Source organism: Ovis aries, chromosome 14 (genome assembly GCF_016772045.2).
Source record: "Ovis aries strain OAR_USU_Benz2616 breed Rambouillet chromosome 14, ARS-UI_Ramb_v3.0, whole genome shotgun sequence".
NCBI lineage: Eukaryota > Metazoa > Chordata > Mammalia > Artiodactyla > Bovidae > Ovis > Ovis aries.
Window position 1 is genome coordinate 56,254,996 of NC_056067.1, and position 22,304 is coordinate 56,277,299.

General features: G+C 47.1%; 1 protein-coding gene across 1 annotated transcript; it reads left to right on the plus strand.

Annotated features, from left to right (window-relative positions):
• Window positions 1–18,360: 18,360 nt before the first annotated feature.
• LOC101116758 (aurora kinase C-like) lies at window positions 18,361–21,410 on the plus strand. Its single transcript, XM_042231396.1, has 6 exons — window positions 18,361–18,380; window positions 18,677–18,880; window positions 19,063–19,201; window positions 20,223–20,371; window positions 20,898–21,072; window positions 21,213–21,410. The coding sequence occupies exons 1-6, from the start codon at window positions 18,361–18,363 to the stop codon at window positions 21,408–21,410; spliced, it is 885 nt and encodes a 294-aa protein (XP_042087330.1).
• Window positions 21,411–22,304: the final 894 nt, after the last annotated feature.

Genomic DNA, 22,304 nt, shown 5'->3' on the forward strand with positions numbered 1-22,304 from the left:
TTGGGTTTCCTTTAGGGTGTCGTAGCTTAGCTGGATGCTGGAGGAAAGGGATTGTCAAGGGTGAAGTTACAAAGAGGGAGGGCCTAGGACCCCCGAGTTTTCAGGAAGCATTCTCAAGAGCACCATGAGGAAGTGGGGGCAGTGAAGAGGAGTCATAAAGGAGCAAAGGCTCAGGTGTTGCACAAATAATGATGCAATGGAGAGAAGGAAACGCTGCAAGAAGGAAATGTTTGAGGAGGGAGAGGAGAGGAGACTCAGTGCCAAAGTGGAGCGGTTGGCCTCTTACAGATTGTCCAAACATGCTCACGGGAGGGGCAAGAGTGCACCTCTGCAAGTGAGCTAGTAGTGTCCCTGGGGCCAGCCTAAGGAAGTTTCTTTCTGATTGGTTCTATTTTTTTCAGCAAAAGAAGAAGTGAGAATGAAAGCAGGGAGAACGGCTGGAGGTTTAGAGAGAAGAGATGAGAAAATGATTTCTTAGGGGCTGGAGAAGAAAACTGTGGCAGCCTTGCAGTTTGGTTCTGAGTGTTTGCAGCCACACATCTGAAATTTGTTCCCTCCTGAGTTCAGCTGGGTGGGAGCAGGCGCAGAGAAGGCAGTGAGTTCATTTTAACCAGGGTTGGGGTTTTGCCGGGCAAGTATGACTGAGGGAAAAAGAGGAAGGGAGATCATGTCATTTGTGCAAGGGCACGATTATGGTGGTTGATCACAGAATCTATGCAGTCTAAGGAAGGGAGGACACAGGAGGAGATGAGAGAAATGAGGGGGGTGGGGTGGGAAAGGTGGGATCTAAGAATCAGAGGTACCAATGACATTCCTGAATTGAAAGACCTTATATAATTTGTCCCTGCCTGGCAACAACCTCAGACATGCAAATGATACCACTCTAATGGCAGAAAGCAAAGAGGAGCTAAAGAGCCTCTTGATGAGAGTGAAAGAGAAGAGTGAAAAAGCTGGCTTAAAACTCAACTTTCAAAAATTAAGACCATGGCATCCAGTCCCATCACTTTATGGCAAATACAAAAGAAAAAAGTGGAAACAGTGATAGATTTTCTTTTCTTGGGCTCCAACATCACCGCAGTCAGTGACTGCAGCCATGAAATTATAAGATGCATGCTTCTTGGAAGGAAAGCTGCCGGGAGCCAGTGTGAGGAACCCTGCCCGTGGCAAAGGTCACGAGGAAGGAGGCTCGGCATATGCAAAGGCGGGATTGAGCCTCAGGGGTCCCCCTGGAAATTCTCGAGCATCTACCCCCAAAACCAGAGTCTGCCTGCTTTACTGTGTTATGCTTTCCACCTACTCTTCTGACATTAACAGGGGGCTGTCCCCCCACCACCCTTTTCTGGAAAAAGTTAATTTAGAGCTTTTAGATAATAAGTCTCCTGGGCATAATAAGGGTGTTTCAATCCAAAAACCCCTCTGATGGCTTTCTAGCCTGCCTGCCCGACTCTCACAGCTGTGCATGTGATTATTTGCGGCCTCCGGACTGCAGGAGGCACAGGAAGCTTAAAACATCCTAGGAATGTAGGGGCTTCCGAGGAGTCAAAATCATTAGAATAGGACTGATTAAGGGTTTCATTTGTTGAGCCAATACTTGCTGCCAAGTTTTCATATCTTTTATTTGTAGATATAGTTGGTATATGGAAAAAACAGGTAGTAGCCCTGGTATTAGCAACATTAGACCTTTGAGTTAAGTACTTTCTTTGTTATAACCCACTGTACCTTTGTTCTACAGGAATGTAACTTTATTTAGTACTTTGAGGGTGATTCAGATTAAAAAAAAAAAAAACACTTCAAGGGAAAAAGAGTTTTCTGGTTGATAGACATTTATCTAGGAAGAGAGCCATAAAAATGTTAACAGGCCTCTTGGCCAGAAGATAATGTAAACCACCTGAGACCTTTTGTATATGGGAAGGTATGCAAAAAGAAAGCCTGGTCTCAATAAGGGTCAGGACTGCTGCCCCTGCATAACTCTGCATATTCCATTATTTCTTTATGTACAACTTGGGGTATATAAGCTGCTTTTGAAAATAAAGTTGTGGGTCTGGCACCAATGTGCTTGGCTCCCCCATGTCGTTCTTTTCTCGTTTTTCTGGCTGAATTCCCATCTGGAGCGTGGAGGCTCACCAAGTCTACTTATTTGCCCTGACTTCTAAGACCCACACAAGAGGGAGCCCAAGGCGGGGCACCCTCTGCTATTCAAGTGGGCACCAGTGGCCTACGTAGACAGTGCAAGTTCCTTGTCTTGGAACTTTATTGGTTTTCCACGTAAAGCAAGTTATTCAGCATCTTTTCTCCACTAATTTTCCTACTACACTATTCTTCCCTAATCTCTCTTTATATTTCCAAATAAATGAGTTTTTCCTCACCGACTCTGTCCCCGCTTCAAATTCCCTGGATCCACCAGGGCTGTACCTCTGCAGAAAGCTATGATAAACCTAGACAGCATATTCAAAAGCAGAGACGTCACTTTGCCAACAAAGGTCCACATAGTTACAGTTATGGTTTTTCCAGTAGTCATGTATGGATGTGAGACCATACAGAAGGCCATAAAGAAGGCCAAGTGCCAAACAATTGATACTTTTGAACTGTGGTGCTGGAGAAGACTCTTGAGAGTCCCTTGAAAGGCAAGGAAATCCAACTAGTCAGTCCTAAAGAAAATCAGTCCCGAATCTTCATTGGAAGGACTGATGCCAAGGTTGAAACTCCAATACTTTGGCCACCTGATGTGAAAAGCCTACTCATTGGAAAAGACCCTGATGCTGGGAGAGATTGACGGCAGGAAGAGAAGGGGGAGACAGAGGATGAGATGGTTGGACCGCATTATCAACTCAATGGACATGAGTTTGAGCAAACTCCAGGAGATAGTGAAGGACAGGGAAGCCTGGCGTGCTGCAGCCCATGGGGTCACGAAGAGTCGGACACGACTGAATGACTGAGGAACAACCTCCCTGGCATTGTCCGTTCTCATTCCCCCCCTCACTCCTGGTTATTCCTCAGACATCCTAGACATACTCCTGCCTCAGGGCCTTTTCACAGGCTGTTCTGTCCTTGTGTTTTCCCTCCAGAAAAATCTTACTCACTCCCTCTCTTCCTTCAAATCTTTGCTTAAATTCCACCTTCTTAGTGATGTCTACCCTGTCTACCCTATTGAATATGGAAACCATTCTCTCCCAGAATTTCCAATCTTTTCTACCCAGATCTATTTTTCCCCCATAGCTTTTAAAAATATATATATACCTTTTCTTTGAAGTTTATGTATTCATTTCTGGCTGTGCTGGGTCTTTCACTGCTGTGCATGGCTTTCTCTTGTTACGGCCAACGGGGGCTACTTACTTTTCATTGCACTGGGCTGGCTTCTCTTGTGAAACACAGGCTCTACGCGTGCAGGTGTCAGTAGTTGTGAGACGTGTGCTTTGGTGCCCCGAGGCATGTGGAGTCTTCCCGGACCAGTGATCAAACCCATGTCCCCTGCATTGGCAGACAGATTCTTAACCACTGGACCACAAGGGAATTTGTCCCCGTAGTACTGACATCTTCTAACATTTCACTAACTGCAATTAACACAACATGACTAATGTTATCAGCAGTAAGCCACATGCTTCTTCGATGCAAGGGCAGGGATCTTGGGCGGTTCCCCTTGCCACTCTGTCCACAGCACCTAGGACAGCACCTAGCATCTTGCAAAGACTCAATAAATATGTTTAAGGACCCACTTTGAGCACTGGTTACTCTGAGAGATTTCCCTGACACAACAGGGTGGAGGGCCAGTTTTCTCTACAATAATTCTTACAACAAGCAGCTAGAATACTCAGTATTGACACCTTGGGGTCCCCTCACCCAGATTCAGCATCTCCCATTCCCAATTCTTAGGTGGTGCTAAGGGTAAAAGCCAGGAGATGTAAGAGACGTGGGTTCGATCCCAGGGGATCAGGGAGATCCCCCTGGAGAAAGGCCTGGAAACCCACTCCAGTATTCCTGCCTGGAGAATCCCCATGGACAGAGGAGCCTGGTGGGCTACAGTCCATGGGGTGACAAAGAGTCGGACATGACTGAAGAGACTTAGCACAGCACGGAGTAAACTCTTGAGAGTCCTTTGGACTGCAAGGAGATCAAACCAGTCAATCCTAAAGGAAATAAGTCCTGATATTCACTGGAAAGACTGATGCTGAAGCTGAAACTCCAATACTTTGGCTACCTGATGGGAAGAACTGACTCCTTGGAAAAGACTCTGATGCTGGGCAAGACTGAAGGTGGGAGGAGGGGACGACAGAGGATGAGATGGTTGGATGGCATCACAGACTCGATGGACGTGAGTTTGAGTGAGCTCTGGGAGTTGGTGATGGACAGGGAAGCCTGGCGTGCTGCAGCCCTTGGGGTCGCAAAGAATCTGACCTGACTGAGCGACTGAACTCAACTGAACTGAACTGAAAGGACTTGCCTGTAACTCCGTAAATGGTCACAAGGTGGTGGTGTGGGCCTATTTTGTCGTTCAAGATTCGCTCTTTCCCTATCGGACACCTCAGTTTCTTTTTAAATTCTAGTTTAAATTTTTTTCAAACTCTAGGAATTATATTCCTAATGAGACAGGAGATAGGTGGGCTCCAGGCTGAGCAGCTAGAGTTCATCGTCTGTGGACAGATGCTCCAAAACAGCAGGAGGGGAGCTTCAAAGAATCCACCCGCTAATGAAAGAGGCATGGGTTCGATCCCTGATCTGGGAAGATCCCGCATGCCGTGGAGCAGCTAAGCCCGTGGGCCATAACTACTGAGCCTGCGCTCTAGAGCCCGACAGCCTCAGCTACTGAGTCATGTCCTGCAACTACCAAAGCCTGAGTGCCCTGGACCCCGTGCTCTGCAACAAAAGACGCCACCACAATGAGAAGCCTGTATTCACCACAACTAGAGAAAGCCTGTGTGCAGTAGCAAAGACCCAGTGTAACCAAAAGCTAATTACTAACTTAAAAAATAAACTAAAGGTAGCAATATTACATGTCAATCCCAAACTTCCAATCTATCCCCCTTCCCTTAGCAAAGCATTTTTAAAGGCAAGGTGAGGGAAGGCTGTCCCAGGGTATGTGATCAGTTCGTGCACAGTTCTCTGCTTGGTTGCTCTTCAGGTAATGGGATAGTTAACAGTCTCAGTCTGTTATCAGTCTCCGCCTGTTAACAGTCTGCAGTCATCAAGTAGTTAATTTCTTACATGTGCTGGTGGTTTTTAACATCTGAAAAACTCAGGAAATATACATGAAATACTATTCTCTGGGTATTTCAGAGAGACTCTGCAGCAGAGAATATATGGGAGGGGTCTGTCACGGGAAGTCCCCTCAACAGCACTGAATAGTTACAAACTGAGACTGAGTGACTTGCCCCAAAATTGTTGTCCATCTTCAGACCATTTCAGCCTTTGACACTTTTCTAAGAGTGAAAAGTTAAAAAACAGTTTCGCCAGAATAAACAGCTCTGGAAATCCCATGGAGAGAGGAGCCTTAGGCTGCAGTCCATAGGGTCGCACAGAGTCATACACGACTGAACTGACTTAGCGTGCGCACATACTGAGCTCCTTATTTGAGCCTGGCAATGTTCACCACTTTTTATTTCATTTAATCATAATGACAAGTTCAGCTCAGTTCAGTCGCTCAGTCATGTCCAACACTTTGCGACCCCATGGACTGCAGCATGCCACGCTTCCCTGTCCATCACCAATTCCTGGAGCTTGCTCAAACTCATGTCCATCAAGTTGGTGATGCTATCCAACCATATCCTCTGTCGTCCCCTTCTCCTCCTGCCTTCAATCTTTCCCAGCATCAGAGTCTTTTCCAGGGAGTCAGTTTTTCACATCAGGTGGCCAAAGTATTGGAGTTTCAGCTTCAGCATCAGTCTTTCCAATGAATATTCAGGAATGATTTCCTTTAGGACTGACTGGTTCAATCTCCTTGTAGTCCAAGGAACTCTCAAGAGTCTTCTCCAACACCACAATTCAAAAGCATCGATTCTTCGGCGCTCAGCTTTCTTTATGGTCCACCTCTCACATCCATACATGACTACTGGAAAAACCCCTAGCCTTGACTAGACGGACCTTTGTCAGCAAACTGTCTCTGCTTTTTAATATGCTATCTAGGTTGGTCATAACGTTTCTTTCAAGGAGCAAGGGTCTTTTAATTTCGTGGCTGCAGTCACCATCTGTAGTGATTTTGGAGCCCAAAAAATAAAGTCTGCCACTATTTGCACTGTTTCCCCACCTGTTTGCCATGAAGTGATGGGACCAGATGCATGATCTTCATTTTTTTCAATGTTGAGTTTTAAGCCAGCTTTTTCACTCTCCTCTTTCATTTTCATCAAGAGGCTCTTCAGTTCCTCTTCACGTTCTACTATAAGGGTGGTGTCATCTACATATCTGAGGTTGATATTTCTCCCAGCAATCTTGATTCCAGCTTGTGCTTCATCCAGCCCGGCATTTCGCATGATATACTACTCTGCACATCATTTAAATAAGCAGGTTGACAATATACAGCCTTGACACACTCCTTTCCCTATTTGGAACCAGTCTGTTGTTCCATATCCAGTTCTAACTGTTGCTTCTTGACCTGCATACAGATTTCTCAGGAGGCTGATAAGGTGGTCTGGTATGCCCATCTCTTGAAGAATTTTCCAGTTTGTTGTGATCCACACAGTCTAAGGTGTTGGTGTAATCGATAAAGCAGAATTAGATGTTTTTCAGGAATTCTCTTGCTTTTTCTTTTTTTAAAAATTTTTTTAGGAATCTCTTGCTTTTTCAATGATCCAATGGATGTTGACAATTTGATCTCTGGTTCCTCTGCCTTTTCTAAACCCAGCTTCAACATCTGGAAGTCCATGGTTCACACACTGTTGAAGCCTGGCTTGGAGAATTTTGAGCGTTACTTTGCTAGTATGTGAGATGACTGCAATAGTGCGGCAGTTTGAACATTCTTTGGCATTGCCCTTCTTTGGCATTGGAATGAAAACTGACCTTTCCCAGTCCTGTGGCCACTGCTGAGTTTTCCAAATTTGCTGGCATATTGAGTGCAGCATTTTAATAGCATTATCTTTTAGGATTTGAAATAGCTCAACTGGCATTACATCACCTCCACTTGCTTGTTCATAGTGATGAACACTAAGGCCCACTTGACTTTAGACTCCAGGGTGTCTGGCTCTAGGTGAGTGATCACACCATCACAGTTATCTGTGTCATGAAGATGCTTTTTGTCTACTTCTGTGTATTCTTGCCACCTCTTCTTAATATCTTCTGCTCCTGTTAGGTCCATACCATTTCTGTCCTTTATTGAGCCCATCTTTGCATGAAATGTTCCCTTGGTATCTCTAATTTTCTTGAAAAGATCTCTAGTCTTTCCCATTCTATTGTTTTCCTCTATTTCTTTGCATTGATAATTGAGGAAGGCCTTCTTATCTCTCCATGCTATTCTTAGGAACTCTGCATTCAAATGGATATATCTTTCCTTTTCTCCTTTGCCTTTCCCTTCTCTTCTTTTCTCAGCTATTTGTCAGGCCTCCTCAGACAACTGTTTTGCCTCTTTGCAGGTCTTTTTCTTGGAGATGGTCTTGATCACTGTCTCCTGTGCAATGTCACAGACCTCCATCCATAGTACTTCAGGCACTCTATCAGATCTAATCCTTTGAATCTTTTGTCACTTCCACTGTGTAATTGTAAGGAATTTTATTTAGGTCACTCCAGTACTCTCGCCTGGAAAATCCCATGGACAGAGGAGCCTGGTAGGCTGCAGTCCATGGGGTCGCTGAGGGTCGGACACGACTGAGCGACTTCACTTTCTCTTTTCACTTTCATGCATTGGAGAAGGAAATGGCAACCCACTCCAGTGTTCTTGCCTGGAGAATCCCAGGGACGGGGGAGCCTGGTGGGCCGCCGTCTATGGGGTCACACAGAGTCGGACACGACTGAAGCGACTTAGCGGCAGCAGCATACCTGAATGGTCTAGTGGTTTTCGCTACTGTCTTCAATTTAAGCCTGAAATAAGGAGTTTATGATCTGAGCCACAGTCAGCTCATGGTCTTGTTTTTGCTGACTGTATAGAGCTTCTCCACCTTTGGCTGCAAAGAATATAATTAGTCCGATTTTGGTATTGACCATCTGGTGAAGTCCATGTGTAGAGTTGTCTCTTGTATTCTTGGAAGAGGGTGTTTGCTGTGACCAATGCGTTCTCTTGGCAAAACTCTATTAGCCTTTGCCCTGCTTCATTCTGTCCTCCAAGGCCAAATTTGCCTGTTACTCCAGGTATGTCTTGACTTCCTACTTTTGCATTCCAGTCCCCTATGATGAAAAGGACATCTATTTTGGGTGTTAGTGAAGAGGAAAATTTAAAATTTTTACATAACCTCCTGTTCCTTCTGCCTCTGTAACTCAGCTTGCTCCTTGCAAAGTCTAGATCACGTAGGTCTCAGAAAGTGGGGACTCACAATACTAGGAACTGGAGCTTATCTCACTCACCCTTGTCCTGCTCTTTGCAATCGCCCTAGCCCCTGCAAACCCACAAACCTGCTTAATCATGCCTGTCGGTGTATAAAAACACTGCAACCCCTTTGTTCAGGGCTCAGAGCTTGGAGTGTTAACTCCTCTGGGTCTGCTGGCATAATAAACCTGAGTTCTCCAACTCTCTGAGTGTGGTGCTTGGTTTCTTGAGTACTGGTTTCTGCAACATTTCTTCTAGAAGGTCTTGTAGGTCTTCATAGAGCTGTTCAATTTCAGCTTCTTCAGCATTACTGCTTGGGGCATAGACTTGGATTACCGTGATATTGAATGGCTTGCCTTGGAAATGAACAGAGATCATTCTGTCATTTTTGAGATTGTACCCAAGTACTGCATTTCAGATTCTTTTGTTGACTATGAGCGCTACTCCATTTCTGCTAAGGGATTCTTGCCCACAGTAGTAGATATAGTGGTCATCTGAGTTAAATTCATCCATTCCAGTCCATTTTAGTTCACTGATTCCAAAAATGTTGAGGTTCACTCTTGCCATCTCCTGTTTGACCACTTCCAATTTACCTTGATTCATGGACCTTAGATTCCAGGTTCTTAGGCAATCTTGCTCTTTACAGCATCGGACTTTACTTCCATCACCAGTCACATCCACAGCTGGGTGCTGTTTTCGCTTTGGCGCCATCCCTTTGTGCTCTCGGGAGTTGATTCTCCACTCTTGTCCAGTAGTATACTGGGCACCTACCGACCTGAAGCCTTCCTCTGCCAGTGCCACGTCTCTTTGCCTTTTCGTACTGTTCATACTGTCCAGGAAGGTGGTAGAAGGGGCGAAGTCTCATTTAAAATCAAACCGCATGCCCACCAGAGATGCTCAGAGGGTTCAAACAAAACCTTGTGTCCACCAGGGCCCAGAGACCCCACAGAGACTGAGTCAGAAGTGTGTGTGAGTGTCTCCTGTGGAGGTATGGGTCAGCAATGGCCTGCCGCAGGGGCAGAGGCTCTGGGTGCAGGAGACTGGCCACTCAGCCTGTGGCATAAGCCCTCTTGGAGGAGGTCTCCATTAACTCCACCATCAAGCCACCGAGCTGATCACCCACAAACTGCAGAACAATTATACCAAAGAAATTATCGCACTGTTAAGAAAGTTCTAGGATTCACAAGAGATCTCCCCACCTGGGGATCTGGCAAAGGGACTGAGAACCCCCAGGGGAATTTGACTTTGGAGGGCAGTGGGATTTGATTAGAAAACTTACACAAGACTGGGAAAGGAGACTCCTGGAGGGCACACACAAAGCCTTGTGCACCGGGACCCAGGAGGAAGGAGCAGTGACCCCACAAGAGACTGACCCAGACTTGCCTGGGAGTGTCCAGGAGTCTCCAGCAGAGGGGCACTGATGAGGCAGTGCAGGACCTTCTGAAGGAGGTCACCATTATCTTCATCACCTCCACCAGAGTTTGGTCTCAGGTCAAACAAATGGGAGGGAACACAGCCGCACCCATCAACAGAAAATTGGATTAAAGATGTACAGAGCATGGCCCCACCCATCAGAACAAGACCCAGTTTCCTCCACAGTCAGCCTCTCCCAACAAGAAGCTTCCGTAAGCCTCTTATCCTTATTTGTCAGAGGCAGACAGAATGAAAACTGTCTTCCAAATGTTCAAGAACTTCCAGATGTTGAGGCTGGATTTAGAAAAGGCAGGGGAACCAGAGATCAAATTGCCAACATCTGCTGGATCATTGAAAAAGCAAGAGAATTCCAGAAAAACATCTACTTCTGCTTTATTGATTATGCCAAAGCCTTTGACTGTGTGGATCACAGCAAACTGTGGAAAATTCTGAAAGAGATGGAAACACCAGACCACCTGACCTGCCTCCTGAGAAATCTGTATGCAGGTCAGGAAGCAACAGTTAGAACTGGACATGGAACAACAGACTGGTTCCAAGTAGAAAAAGGAGTACATCAAGGCTGTATATTGTCACCTTGCTTATTTAACTTATATGCAGAGTACATCATGAGAAACACCGGGTTGGATGATGCACAAGCTGGAATCAAGATTGCCGGGAGAAATATCAATAACCTCAGATATGCAGATGACACCACTCTTATGGCAGAAAGTGAGGAACTAAAGAGCCTCTTGATGGAAGTGAAAGACATGAGTGAAAAAGCTGGCTTGAAACTCAACATTCAGAAAAGGAAGATCATGGCATCCAGTCCCATCACTTCATGGCAAATAGAGGGGTTAACAATGCAAACAGTGACAGACTTTATTTTCTTCGGCTCCAAAATCACTGCAGGTGATGACTGCAGCCATGAAATTAAAAGACACTTGCTCCTTGGAAGAAAAGCTATGACCAACCTAGAGAGCATATTGAAAAGCAGAGACATTAGTTTGCCGACAAAGTTCCATCTAGTCAAAGCTATGGTTTTTCCAGTAGTCACATATGGATGTGAGAGTTGGACTATAAAGAAAATTGAGAGCTGAAGAATTGAGCTTTTGAACTGCGGTGCTGGAAAAGACTCTTGAGAGTCCCTTGGACTGCCAGGAGATCAAACCAGTCATTCCTAAAGGAAATCAGTCCCGAATTTTCATTGGAAGGACTGATGCTGAAGCTGAAGCTCCAATACTTTGGCCACCTGATACAAAGAACTGACTCCTTGGAAAAGACCCTGATGTTAGGAAAGATTGAAGGCAGGAGGACAAGGGGATGACAGAGGATGAGATGGTTGGATGGCATCGATTCAATGGACATGAGTTTGAGCAAGCCCTGAGAGTTGGTGATGGACGGGCATGCCTGGTGTGCTGCAGTCCATGGGGTCACAAAGAGCTGGACTGGACTGAGTGACTGAACTGACTGACTGTTCATGGGGTTCTCAAGGTAAGAATACTGAAGTGGTTTGCCATTCCCTTCTCCAGCGGAGCACTTTTTGTCAGAACTCTCCACCATGACCCGTCCATCTGGGGTGGCCCCGCATGGCATGAGGCCACCCATTTTCTTAATCCCAACTGTCGTTGGTCTCAATCACAGATGTGGAAACTGAGGCACAGCAATAGTGAATAACTTGGCTCTGCCACCCTGAGGAAGTGGCAGAAATACCCATTCAGCCACTCCCCTCCCCCATATTCCTGTTAGCCCTCCTTTTACTGGCAAACCTCCCGGGATGGGAAATTCTACAACTTGAAGCCCAAACCGAAATGGAGAAAACAATCTGCCAAAGAGCCTGGAGCATGTATTCTCATTAAAAAACATACATATACACTCGATATAGATCATATACACACAATATAGATCTGATTATCGTGCGGGAAAGACTTTGGAATAATTTCCACCTTCTACCTGTTCAAGCATTCTGAATTTTTCACTTGTTTTTTGTCCCACTGCCCGGCTTGCAGGGTCTTAGTTTCCCCACCAGGGGTCGAACCTGGGCCACAACAGTGAAAGTGAAGTTTTTTAACTCAGGTTGGGACTCGAACACATACACTGGGACTTGATGCCAAAACCTTGGCTCTCTGTGCACCGAAGCCAAACAGAAATAGAGACAGAGTTATGGAGGAGAAAGAGTTGCTGTCTTTTTTTGCCAGGCAACAGGGGAATACAGTAAGCTAGAGCCTCAAGAACTGTGCCCTGGTGAATAGAGAGGTTAATCAGGCCAGGGGATATGATAAGGATCAAGGCAGTAACAACCTTCCCTGTGGTCCCATGGTTAAGAATCTGCCTGCCAATGCAGGCGGTACAGGTTCGATCAGAGCTATGCGGCAACTAAGCCTGTGCTCTGCACCAAGAGAATACTCCCAATCTCCATAGCCAGAGAAAGCCTGCACGTAGCAATGAAGACCCAGCACAGCCATTAATAAATATATATATTTTGTAAAAGGCAGTAACAGTCTTGAGACTCACATAGACTTGAGACTTAAAGAATAGGACACCACTGAGTGACTGAACAATCTTCAGTTCTTTCTTTTGCAGTTTCAACAGGGTGGGGCTACTGACAAGACTAGGGTGTGTCCAGGGTCTTAGGTTGTCCAGTCTCCTAATCTTGATGAGCCCCACTGGTCCCTTTAATCTTGCCTCAGGTGGTTTCAGGGCTGTTCCTCCCTTAAATAGCAACTGTTCTGCCCTTTGGAACTCAGAGGTCACAGAGGCTGGAGTCTTGCCTGTTAAGAAATAGGAGACAGACTTTCCTGGTGGCTCAGTGGATAAGAATCTGTCTGCCAATTCAGGGGACATGGGTTTGATTCCTGGTCTGAAGATTCCACAGATTCAATTCAGTTCAGTCGCTCAGTCGTATCCGACTCTTTGCGACCCCATGAATCGCAGCATGCCAGGCCTCCCTGTCCATCACCATCTCCCGGAGTTCACTCAGACTCAAGTCCATCGAGTCAGTGATGCCATCTAGCCATCTCATCCTCTGTCGTCCCCTTCTCCTCCTGCCCCCAATCCCTCCCAGCATCAGAGTCTTTTCCGATGAGTCAACTCTTCGCATGAGGTGGCCAAAGTACTGGAGCTTCAGCTTTAGCATCATTCCTTCCAAAGAAATCCCAGGGCTGATCTCCTTCAGAATGGACTGGTTGGATCTCCTTGCAGTCCAAGGGACTCTCAAGAGTGTTCTCCAACACCACAGTTCAAAAGCATCGATTCTTCAGCGCTCAGCCTTCTTCACAGTCCAACTCTCACATCCATACATGACCACTGGAAAAACCATAGCCTTGACTAGACGGATCTTTGTTGGCAAAGTAATGTCTCTGCATTTGAATATGCTATCTAGGTTGCTCATAACTTTTCTTCCAAGGAGCAAGTGTCTTTTAATTTCATGGCTGCAGTCACCATCTGCAGTGATTTTGGAGCCCCCAAAAATAAAGTCTGACACTGTTTCCACTGTTTCCCCATCTATTTCCCATGAAGTGATGAGACCAGATGCCATGATCTTCGTTTTCTGAATGTTGAGCTTTAGGCCAACTTTTTCACTCTCCTCTTTCACTTTCATCAAGAGGCTTTTTAGTTCCTCTTCACTTTCTGCCATAAGGGTGGTGTCATCTGCATATCTGAGGTTATTGATATTTCTCCCGGCAATCTTGATTTCAGCTGGTGCTTCTTCCAGCCCAGCGTTTCTCATGATGTACTCTGCATATAAGGTAAATAAGCAGGGTGACAATACACAGCCTTGATGTACTCCTTTTCCTATTTGGAACCAGTCTGTTGTTCCATGTCCAGTTCTAACTGTTGCTTCCTGACTTGCATATAGGTTTCTCAAGAGGCAGGTCAGGTGGTCTGGTATTCCCATCTCTCAGAATTTTCCACATTTTATTGCGATCCACACAATCAAAGGCTTTGGCATAATCAATACAGCAGAAATAGATGTTTTTCTGGAACTCTCTTGCTTTTCCATGATCCAGTGGATGTTGGCAATTTGATATCTTGTTCCTCTGCCTTTTCTAAAACCAGCTTGAACATCTGGGAGTTCACGGCTCACGTATTGCTGAAGCCTGGCTTGGAGAATTTTGAGCATTACTTTACTAGCATGTGAGATGAGTGCGATTGTGCATCAATTCCATAGATTAACTGCAGATTAACTAAACCTGTGTGCCACAGCTACTGCACCTACACTCTACGGCCTGTAGAGGGCACCATAATGAGAAGTCCGTGAGCTGCAAGGAAGAGTAGCTCCCACTTGCCACAACTAGAGAAAGCTTGCACGCAGCAACAAAGACCTAGGGCAGCTGAAAAAAAGAAATAATGGGAGACAAAACGATCTCTGTTCCTGGGAGCCCCAAAGGCCCTGTTTGGCATCAGAAGCGCAGAATCTTAACTACTGGGCCACGAGGGAAGTCCTATGTGTGGATTTTTGACAGCGCTGAAAGTGTTGTTGTTCAGTCGCCCAGTCGTGTCCAACTCTTCGCGACCCCAGCACACTAAGCTTCTCTGTCCTGAACGATCTCCTGGAGTTTGCTAAAACTCATGTCCATTGAGTCGATGATGCCGTCCAACCATCTCGTCATCTGTTGCCCCCTTTTCCTCCTGCCCTCAGTCTTTCCCAGTGTCAGGGTCTTTTCAAACGAGTCGACTCTTCACATCAGGTGGCCAAAGTATTGGAGCTTCAGCTTCAGGATTAGTCCTTCTGATGAATATTCAGGGTTGATTTCCTTTAGAATTGACTCGTTTGATTTCCTTGATGTCCAAGGGACTCTCAAGAGTCTTCTCCAGCACCACAGCTTAAAAACATCAATTCTTCCACGCTGCGCGGGCCACACGACAGGCCAATAAATCCCAGGTGTGGAGACAAGGAATATGGCTTTATTGGGAAAGCTGGCTGACCGAGAACATGACATACTAATGTCTAATAACCATTTCACCTGGGGTCTGGATGCCAGGTTCTTCTATAGAACAGAGAAGTAGAGAAGGTGAGGAAGTCAAGTAGAAAAGCTATTTATCTTGCAAAACAGGAGGGGATGTGTTAAATTTCTCCTTTTCTGCAGTCATTCAAAACAAAGGTAGGCTATGTCAGATTGTATCTCTGTGAGTTGAACAAAGGCACTTTAGTAGTCCGGGAGAGGGCAGCTTTCCCTGAGGAAGGCCATTATGTATGATTAACTGGACATGGAACAATAGACTGGTTCCAAATAGGAAAAGGAGTACGTCAAGGCTATATATTGTCACCCTGCTTATTTAACGTCTATGCAGAGTACATCATGAGAAACGCTGGACTGGAAGAAACACAAGTTGGAATCAAGATTGCTGGGAGAAATATCAATTACCTCAGACATGCAGATAACACCACCCTTATGGCAGAAAGTGAAGAGGAACTCAAAAACCTCTTGATGAAAGTGAAAGAGGAGAGTGAAAAAGTTGGCTTAAAACTCAACATTCAAAAAACGAAGATCATGGCATCTGGTCCCATCACTTCATGGGAAATAGATGGGAAACAGTGGAAACAGTGTCAGACTTTATTTTGGGGGGCTCCAAAATCACTGCAGATGGTGACTGCAGCCATGAAATTAAAAGACTCTTACTCCTTGGAAGAAAAGTTATGACCAACCTAGATAGCATATTCAAAAGCAGAGACATTACTTCGCCGACTAAGGTCTGTCTAGTCAAGGCAATGGTTTTTCCTGTAGTCATGTATGGATGTGAGAGCTGGAATGTGAAGAAGGCTGAGCGCCGAAGAATTGATGTTTTTGAACTGTGGTGTTGGAGAAGACTGCAAGGAGATCCAACCAGTCCATTCTGAAGGAGATGAGCCCTGGGATTTCTTTGGAAGGAATGATGCTAAAGCTGAAGCTCCAGTACTTTGGCCACTTCATGCGAAGAGTTGACTCATTGGAAAAGACTCTGATGCTGGGAGGGATTGGGGGCAGGAGGAGAAGGGGATGAGATGGCTGGATGGCATCACTGACTCGATGGACATGAATCTGAGTGAACTCCGGGAGTTGGTGATGGACAGGGAGGCCTGGCATGCTTCGATTCATGGGGTCACAAAGAGTCGGACACAACTGAGCGACTGAACTGAACTGAACTGATAATAATAAAAGCAAGGCAAAGAAAAGCTTAAAGTCAAAGAAATATATCCAACAGGGCGTCAGAATTGGTTCTACCCTGTAACACTGGAGTAGGTTGCCATTTCCTTCTCCCAAGGGAGAATATTTATTCTTGCCTAGAGAATCCTGCGGACAGTGGAGCCTGAAGGGCTGCTGACCATAGGGTTGCACAGAGTCGGACACAACTGAAGCGACTTAGCATGCAGCATGTAACACCGGGTGTGGATTTCTGATAGTGCTGAAGGGCGCCCCTAAAGCGCCCACCCCTTCTTGTTCAAGGGTCAACAGTACTGTAGTAAGTACATGAGAGAGGAGAGAGTGAGTGCAGCTGTGGGTCCTTGCTCGCAGGCCAGATGGCCTGGGCATTCCTGGGCTGGGGGAGGCAGGTGTATTGGGGGAAGAGTACACAAGCCACTGGATATTAGGGGACAGAAGCACAAATGTTGGGGAGCTCCACCGTGGTGACCCTCACTTATGTGAGTGTTGGAGAAGGACCTTGCCTGGAGAGAGGCCTGAGTAGGACAGGACACTCAGGCTGGGTCAGGATGGGCTGCATGTGGCTGTGCAGTTTGTTGACAGCACAATCTACCCTAGCAGCTTCCTGCAGTTGATTTATATCCAGTCACACCTGCATTACGTCACTGAGTTCCCTTAGGCATTCAGGGATTTATTTATATATTTGTTCATTCATTCAGTCTAGTCACATCCCAAGGACTTCCCCGCAGCTCAAACGGTTAAGAATCTGCCCGTAATGAAGGAGATGAGGGTTCGATCCCTGGGTCAGGAAGATCCTCTGGAGAAGGAAACGGAAATCCACTCCAGTATTCTTGCCTGGAGAATCCCCAGGGACAGAGAAGCCTGGTGGGCTACAGTCCATGGGGTCGCAAAGAGTTGGACACGACTGAGAGACTAACTTGTTCACATCACAGCCTCTCCAAGCCGGTCCTCGCTTTCTCCTACTCTCTCCACTCCTGTCTTTGTGCCTCAGGCCCGCCTTCCAGTCTCCGCGCCCCAAATCATGGGGCGGGTGGAAGGTTTTATTCCTACCCCTTCCATTGGGTACACTGCCTGAAAGTGAAAGTGAAGTGGCTCAGTCGTGTCCGACTCTTTGCGACCCGTGGACTGTAGCCCATCAAGCTCCTCGGTCCATGGGATTCTCCAGGCAAGAATACTGGAGTGGGTTGCCATTTCCTCCTCCAGGGGATCTTCCCGACCCAGGGATCAAACCCAGGTCTCCCAGATTGCAGCCAGATGCTTTAACCTCTGCACCACCAGGGAAGCCCTTAAATACAAGAATCCAAGTACTAACATCAAAGATTTTAAGGGAGGAAAGGAAGCCAGGAGGGAAGAAGAAGAGGGGGGAGGCGGGAGAGGGGGGTGCGAAAGGGGTGGCCTTATAGACGTCTCCTGCCACCTACAGATGCTCAGGCATTATAGGACTTTTCCCTGGTTCTCCAGAGAAGGGAGGACTGGAACTCGGCCCTACCAGAAATCAGACCAGACCAGAACCAGAATTCGATTTCTCTGCCAAGAGGAGGTGATCAGTCTCCAATCGTCAGCTCAGGCTGAGGGCCCTTCGAACAGATTCCTGCGTCCAGGACCAGGTGACTAGAAAAACAGGGAAGGATAGGAAGGGTTAAGGAGAGGAAAAAGAGAGGGAAGGCGAGAGAGGTCAATAAAGTCTCTTGTTCCTTACCGGTCGGGGCACTCTGGCCAGTTGTCCGCGTCAGGAGGAGACCAGGGACAAAAGGGTCCCAGTTGCGGCCGCTGGGTCTGGTCCATCGGCAGGCAAGCTGGCCCCTGAGTACCCCGAGTGGTCAGGATGTCAGTCTCAGCGAAGAAGAGTCCCCGCCAGAGTCGCCATTTGTTACAGGAAGGCGGACCCCTTCCAGGGCCTGAAACCGGGCTCTTGTCTAATACTCCGAAGTGAATTGTCCGAGGAGACACATGTGCTAACAAAGCAAGAGATTTTATTGGGAAAGGGCACCCGGGTGGAGAGCAGTAGGGTAAGGAAATCCAGATATTTCAACCAATGGAAGCCAACCTACTCAGCCAATGCGGCTGGAGCACTTAATATAAACAGTGTGTTGATGCTCCCCAATGGAATCTCCAGGTGGTGTCCGCTCAGCCACTGGCACCTCTCTGTGTGGGAGCGGGTCCGGAATGGAAGAAGCTCATCCTGAGTGTTCTCCTGCCTGGATACCCAGGTCCACAAGGCTCAGGAAGACGCCCTTCTCACCACCATCTCTTGTCAAGAGCCACCAAAAAGCTGCTAGGAAGCCGAGCAGGGGTCAGCCAGCAGGTGAAAGGACCAGACAAAGAGGGTTTAGAGGAAATGTTTGTTGTCAGCTGTTGGGGATGGGCGTGCACAGAAGACAGTATGGACCTCTTTTTTCCTTTTTTTTTTTTTTTTTAGTAGCTGCAACAGGTCAAACGGGGCCCAGCACCCCTACCATGTGAGGGCCTTCGGTTTGAATCTGGAAGAGGAAGGGAAGTGGGACCCAGAGATGAAAAGCAAGCTGCACGTGTCAAGTGTTGCCTCATGGGACTGACAGTTGTTGACCAGACACCCTGGCTGGGCCCTGGAGAAGGAAAAGAGGTCCGGGGAGGCAAAAGCGGAAGAGCACAGGCGAGCATGAAGGATCCGCGACTCTCACCCACCTCCTAAACTGAGGCTCTTTTCTTTCTCTCCTCTCAGGCGGCGTTTCACAATTGATGACTTTGAAATCGGGTGTCCGCTCGGCAAGGGAAAATTTGGGAATGTGTACCGGGCTCGCCATTTCATTGTGGCCCTGAAAGTCCTCTTCCAGTCCCGGATAGAGAAGGAAGGGCTGGGACATCAGCTGCGCGGGGAAACTGAAATCCAGGCACATCTACAGTAAGGACAGTCTCTGTATGAATGAGAGTCCCATGCGTTTTTCCCCTCACAGACTTCCAGAGGGAGCTACTGCCCTCCTGGCCCCAGCACAATTTGCCCCTTTGTGTGCCCAGTCACTTGTAATAGCATCCTGAATTGGGCCTCAGGGAGGAGTCTTGACCCTTCCTCCTTTTGTCCCCCAGACACCACAATATCCTTCGCCTGTACAACTGCTTCCATGATGCACGCCGGGTGTACCTGATTCTAGAATATGCTCCAAGGGGTAAGCTCTACAAGGAGCTACAAAAAAGCCACATGTTTGATAAACTGTGTACAGCCACGGTGAGGCAGAGGAGGCTGAGGGCTAGGGTTCATGAGTTTCCTATGGGCTGATGGGGGTCACTGCCTATGGCTTTCATGAGAGTTCAGATTGCTTCTTTAAAAAAAAAAACTTTTATGAATTAATGAATTGATTTATGGCTGTGCAGGGTCTTTGTTGCCATGTGGGACTTTACTTGCACCGGCTTCTCATTGCAGTGGCTTCTCTTGTTGTGAAGCATGGGCTCTAGGGAGTGTAGGCTCAGCAGCTGCGGCACACTGGCTTAGTTGCCCTGAGGCATGTGGAATCTTCCCGGATGAGGACTCGAACCTGTGTCCCCTGCATTGGCAGGTGGATTCTTTACCACTGGACCACCAGGGAAGTCCTGAATTGCCTTTTTTGGTCAATTTTACATAGTGACTCTTATACCCTACAATTTTACCTTTGGATACCCTATGGCATCACTGACTCAATTTGAGTAAACCCCAGGAGGGGCTTCCCTGGTGGCTCAGAGGGTAGACTGCTTGCCTGCAATGCGGGAGACCTGGGTTCGATCCCTGGGTCAGGAAGTTCCCCTGGAGACGGAAATGGCAACCCACTCCAGTATCCTTGCCTGGAGAATCCCATGGATGGAAGAGCCTGGTGGGCTACAGTCCATGGTGTCGCAAAGAGTCGGACACAACTGAGCGAGCTCACTTCACTTCACTTCACTTCAGGAGTTGGCGACGGACAGGGAGGCCTGGCATGCTGCAGCCCATGGGGTTGCAAAGAGTCGGACACCACTGAGCAACTGAACTGAATAATTACCCCTGGAATATTAATAAGTAGTGTGTATAAGTTTGCATTCTTTGGTTGTAAGCAACAGAATCTAACTGCATTACCTTATGGAAAGAAACATGAAAGGCTGTGAGGGAGTTCCCTGAATAAATGAATGAAACTGACTTAGAAAGCCAGGGATTTTTGGAGGGCTCCGGGTGGAAATGACAGCCGTCATCACCCTATGGCCGGCTTCATTTCCAGACTGCTTTTTCTTTGCTCACACAGGTAATGGAGGAGTTGGCAGATGCTCTGACCTACTGCCATGACAAGAAGGTGATTCACAGGGATATTAAGCCAGAGAACCTGGTGCTGGGGCTCATGGGTGAGGTGAAGATGGCAGACTTTGGCTGGTCTGTGCACATACCCTCTCTAAGGTAGCACAGGTGGTGGCACCCTGGGTGCCAGTTAAGAATGATCCAATTTAATTCACTTCACATGTAAGACCCAGCTACAAACCTGGGTTTGCATTTCAATACTGCCTTTTGAAATGCCTATTTTAACAAGTACTTGTAGACTGAAAGAACGTGGTTTGACTGTATCTTCTATTTTTTAATGTTTACATAAAATTTTGCCAATAAGTTTCCATGTAAGTACATTAAGAATGATTGTGCCATAATTCCAGGAATTTTACTCTATCAGTAAACTATAATTAATTTACCTTGTCCCTCTTGGTGGACCGTCAGTTTGTTCCAAAACTTCCTGGATCATGAGCTAAATAATTGTAGGAAGAATCTCAGAATATGGGATTGTTGGTCCCAGGACTTGCCTTCTTAACCTTAATTCATATGAAAACTTGGTGTTTCCAAGTTCCTGTGCTTGAGAGGGGATTGCCCAGGACTGGATGCTGGGGAAGGACAGTGTCCCTTCTACTGAGCCTCCGCTTAATGTTCCTTTCTCTAGGAGAAAGACAATGTGTGGGACGCTGGACTACTTGCCCCTAGAAATGATTGAGGGGAAAACATACAACGAGAAGGTAGATCTATGGTGCCTGGGGGTGCTCTGCTACGAGCTGCTAGTGGGAAATCCGCCCTTTGAGAGTGCCTCCCATAGTGAGACCTACAGACGCATCCTCAAGGTGAGATGGCCACACTCTGGGGGTAAGGGGTGGCTGGGAGCCTGGGGCACACACAAAGGTGGTCTACTATGATCCCGGCCAGTGCCTTGAATGGACCAAGAAAAGTAACCATACTTCTCTTTCTTCTCTGGCCTCATCAGGTAGATGTAAGATTTCCTGCATCAATACCTTTGGGGGCTCGGGACCTGATCTCCAGGCTTCTCAGATACCAGCCCTCGGAGTGGCTGCTCTTGGCCCAGGTCTTGAAGCACCCATGGGTCCGGGCTCCCTCTCGGAGGGTGCTGCCCCCAGCTGCTCAAATGGCTTCCTTAGCCCTGTCCACCCCTATTCTTTTGTGATTGCTTGTGGAACACCCTGGCTCTGGTATCTCATCTGTCTTTTGTTTCTTCGCTTGTAAGATGCATCATGCTAGTTAATAAGGGTTTCCCTGTGGCTCAGCTGGTAAAGAATCCGCCTGCAATGCGGGAGACCTGCGTTCGATCCCTGGGCTGAGAAGATTCCCTGGAGAAGGGAAAGGCTACTCACTCCAGCATTCTGACCTGGAGAATTCCACAGACTGTATAGTCCATGGGATTGCAAAGAGTTGGACATGGCTGAGTGACTTTTAGTCTTAATAAAGGCCAAATCATTTTATATATTTTTGGCTGTCCTGGGTCATTGTTGCTTAGGATAGGCTTTCTCTAGTTTCCACCAGCAGGGGCTACACTTGATGCGGTGTGCTGGCTTCAGTAGTTGTAGCCCATGAGCTTAGTTGGTCCTCTGCATAGAATCTTCCCAGACCAGGGATAGAACCGGTGTGCCTTGCACTGGCAGGCAGATTCTTATCCACTGTGCCACCAGGGAAATCCAAAGCTGAATCATCTTGTACCAGGTCTCTTTATTTAAAAAAAAAAAAAAAAAAAGTATTTATTTGACTGCGTTGTGTCTCAGTTGAGATCTTCACTACATGCTGGATCTTTTGGTCAGGCATTGGCTCTGTGGTGGCAGGAAGGCTCTGGAACATGTGGGCTTAGTTGCTCCTGCCCCCCTCACCCCCCCCCCCCCCCCCCCGCCCCCCGCACTGAGATCCTAGTTCCCTGACCAGGGATGGGACCCTCATTCCCTGCATTGCAAGTTGGATTTATTTTTAATATATTTATTTGGCGGCATTGTGCCTTAGTGGCGTGTGGGAGCAGGTTGCCCTAGAAGGGATCGAACCCAGGCCCCCTGAACTAGGAGCCTGGAATCCTAGC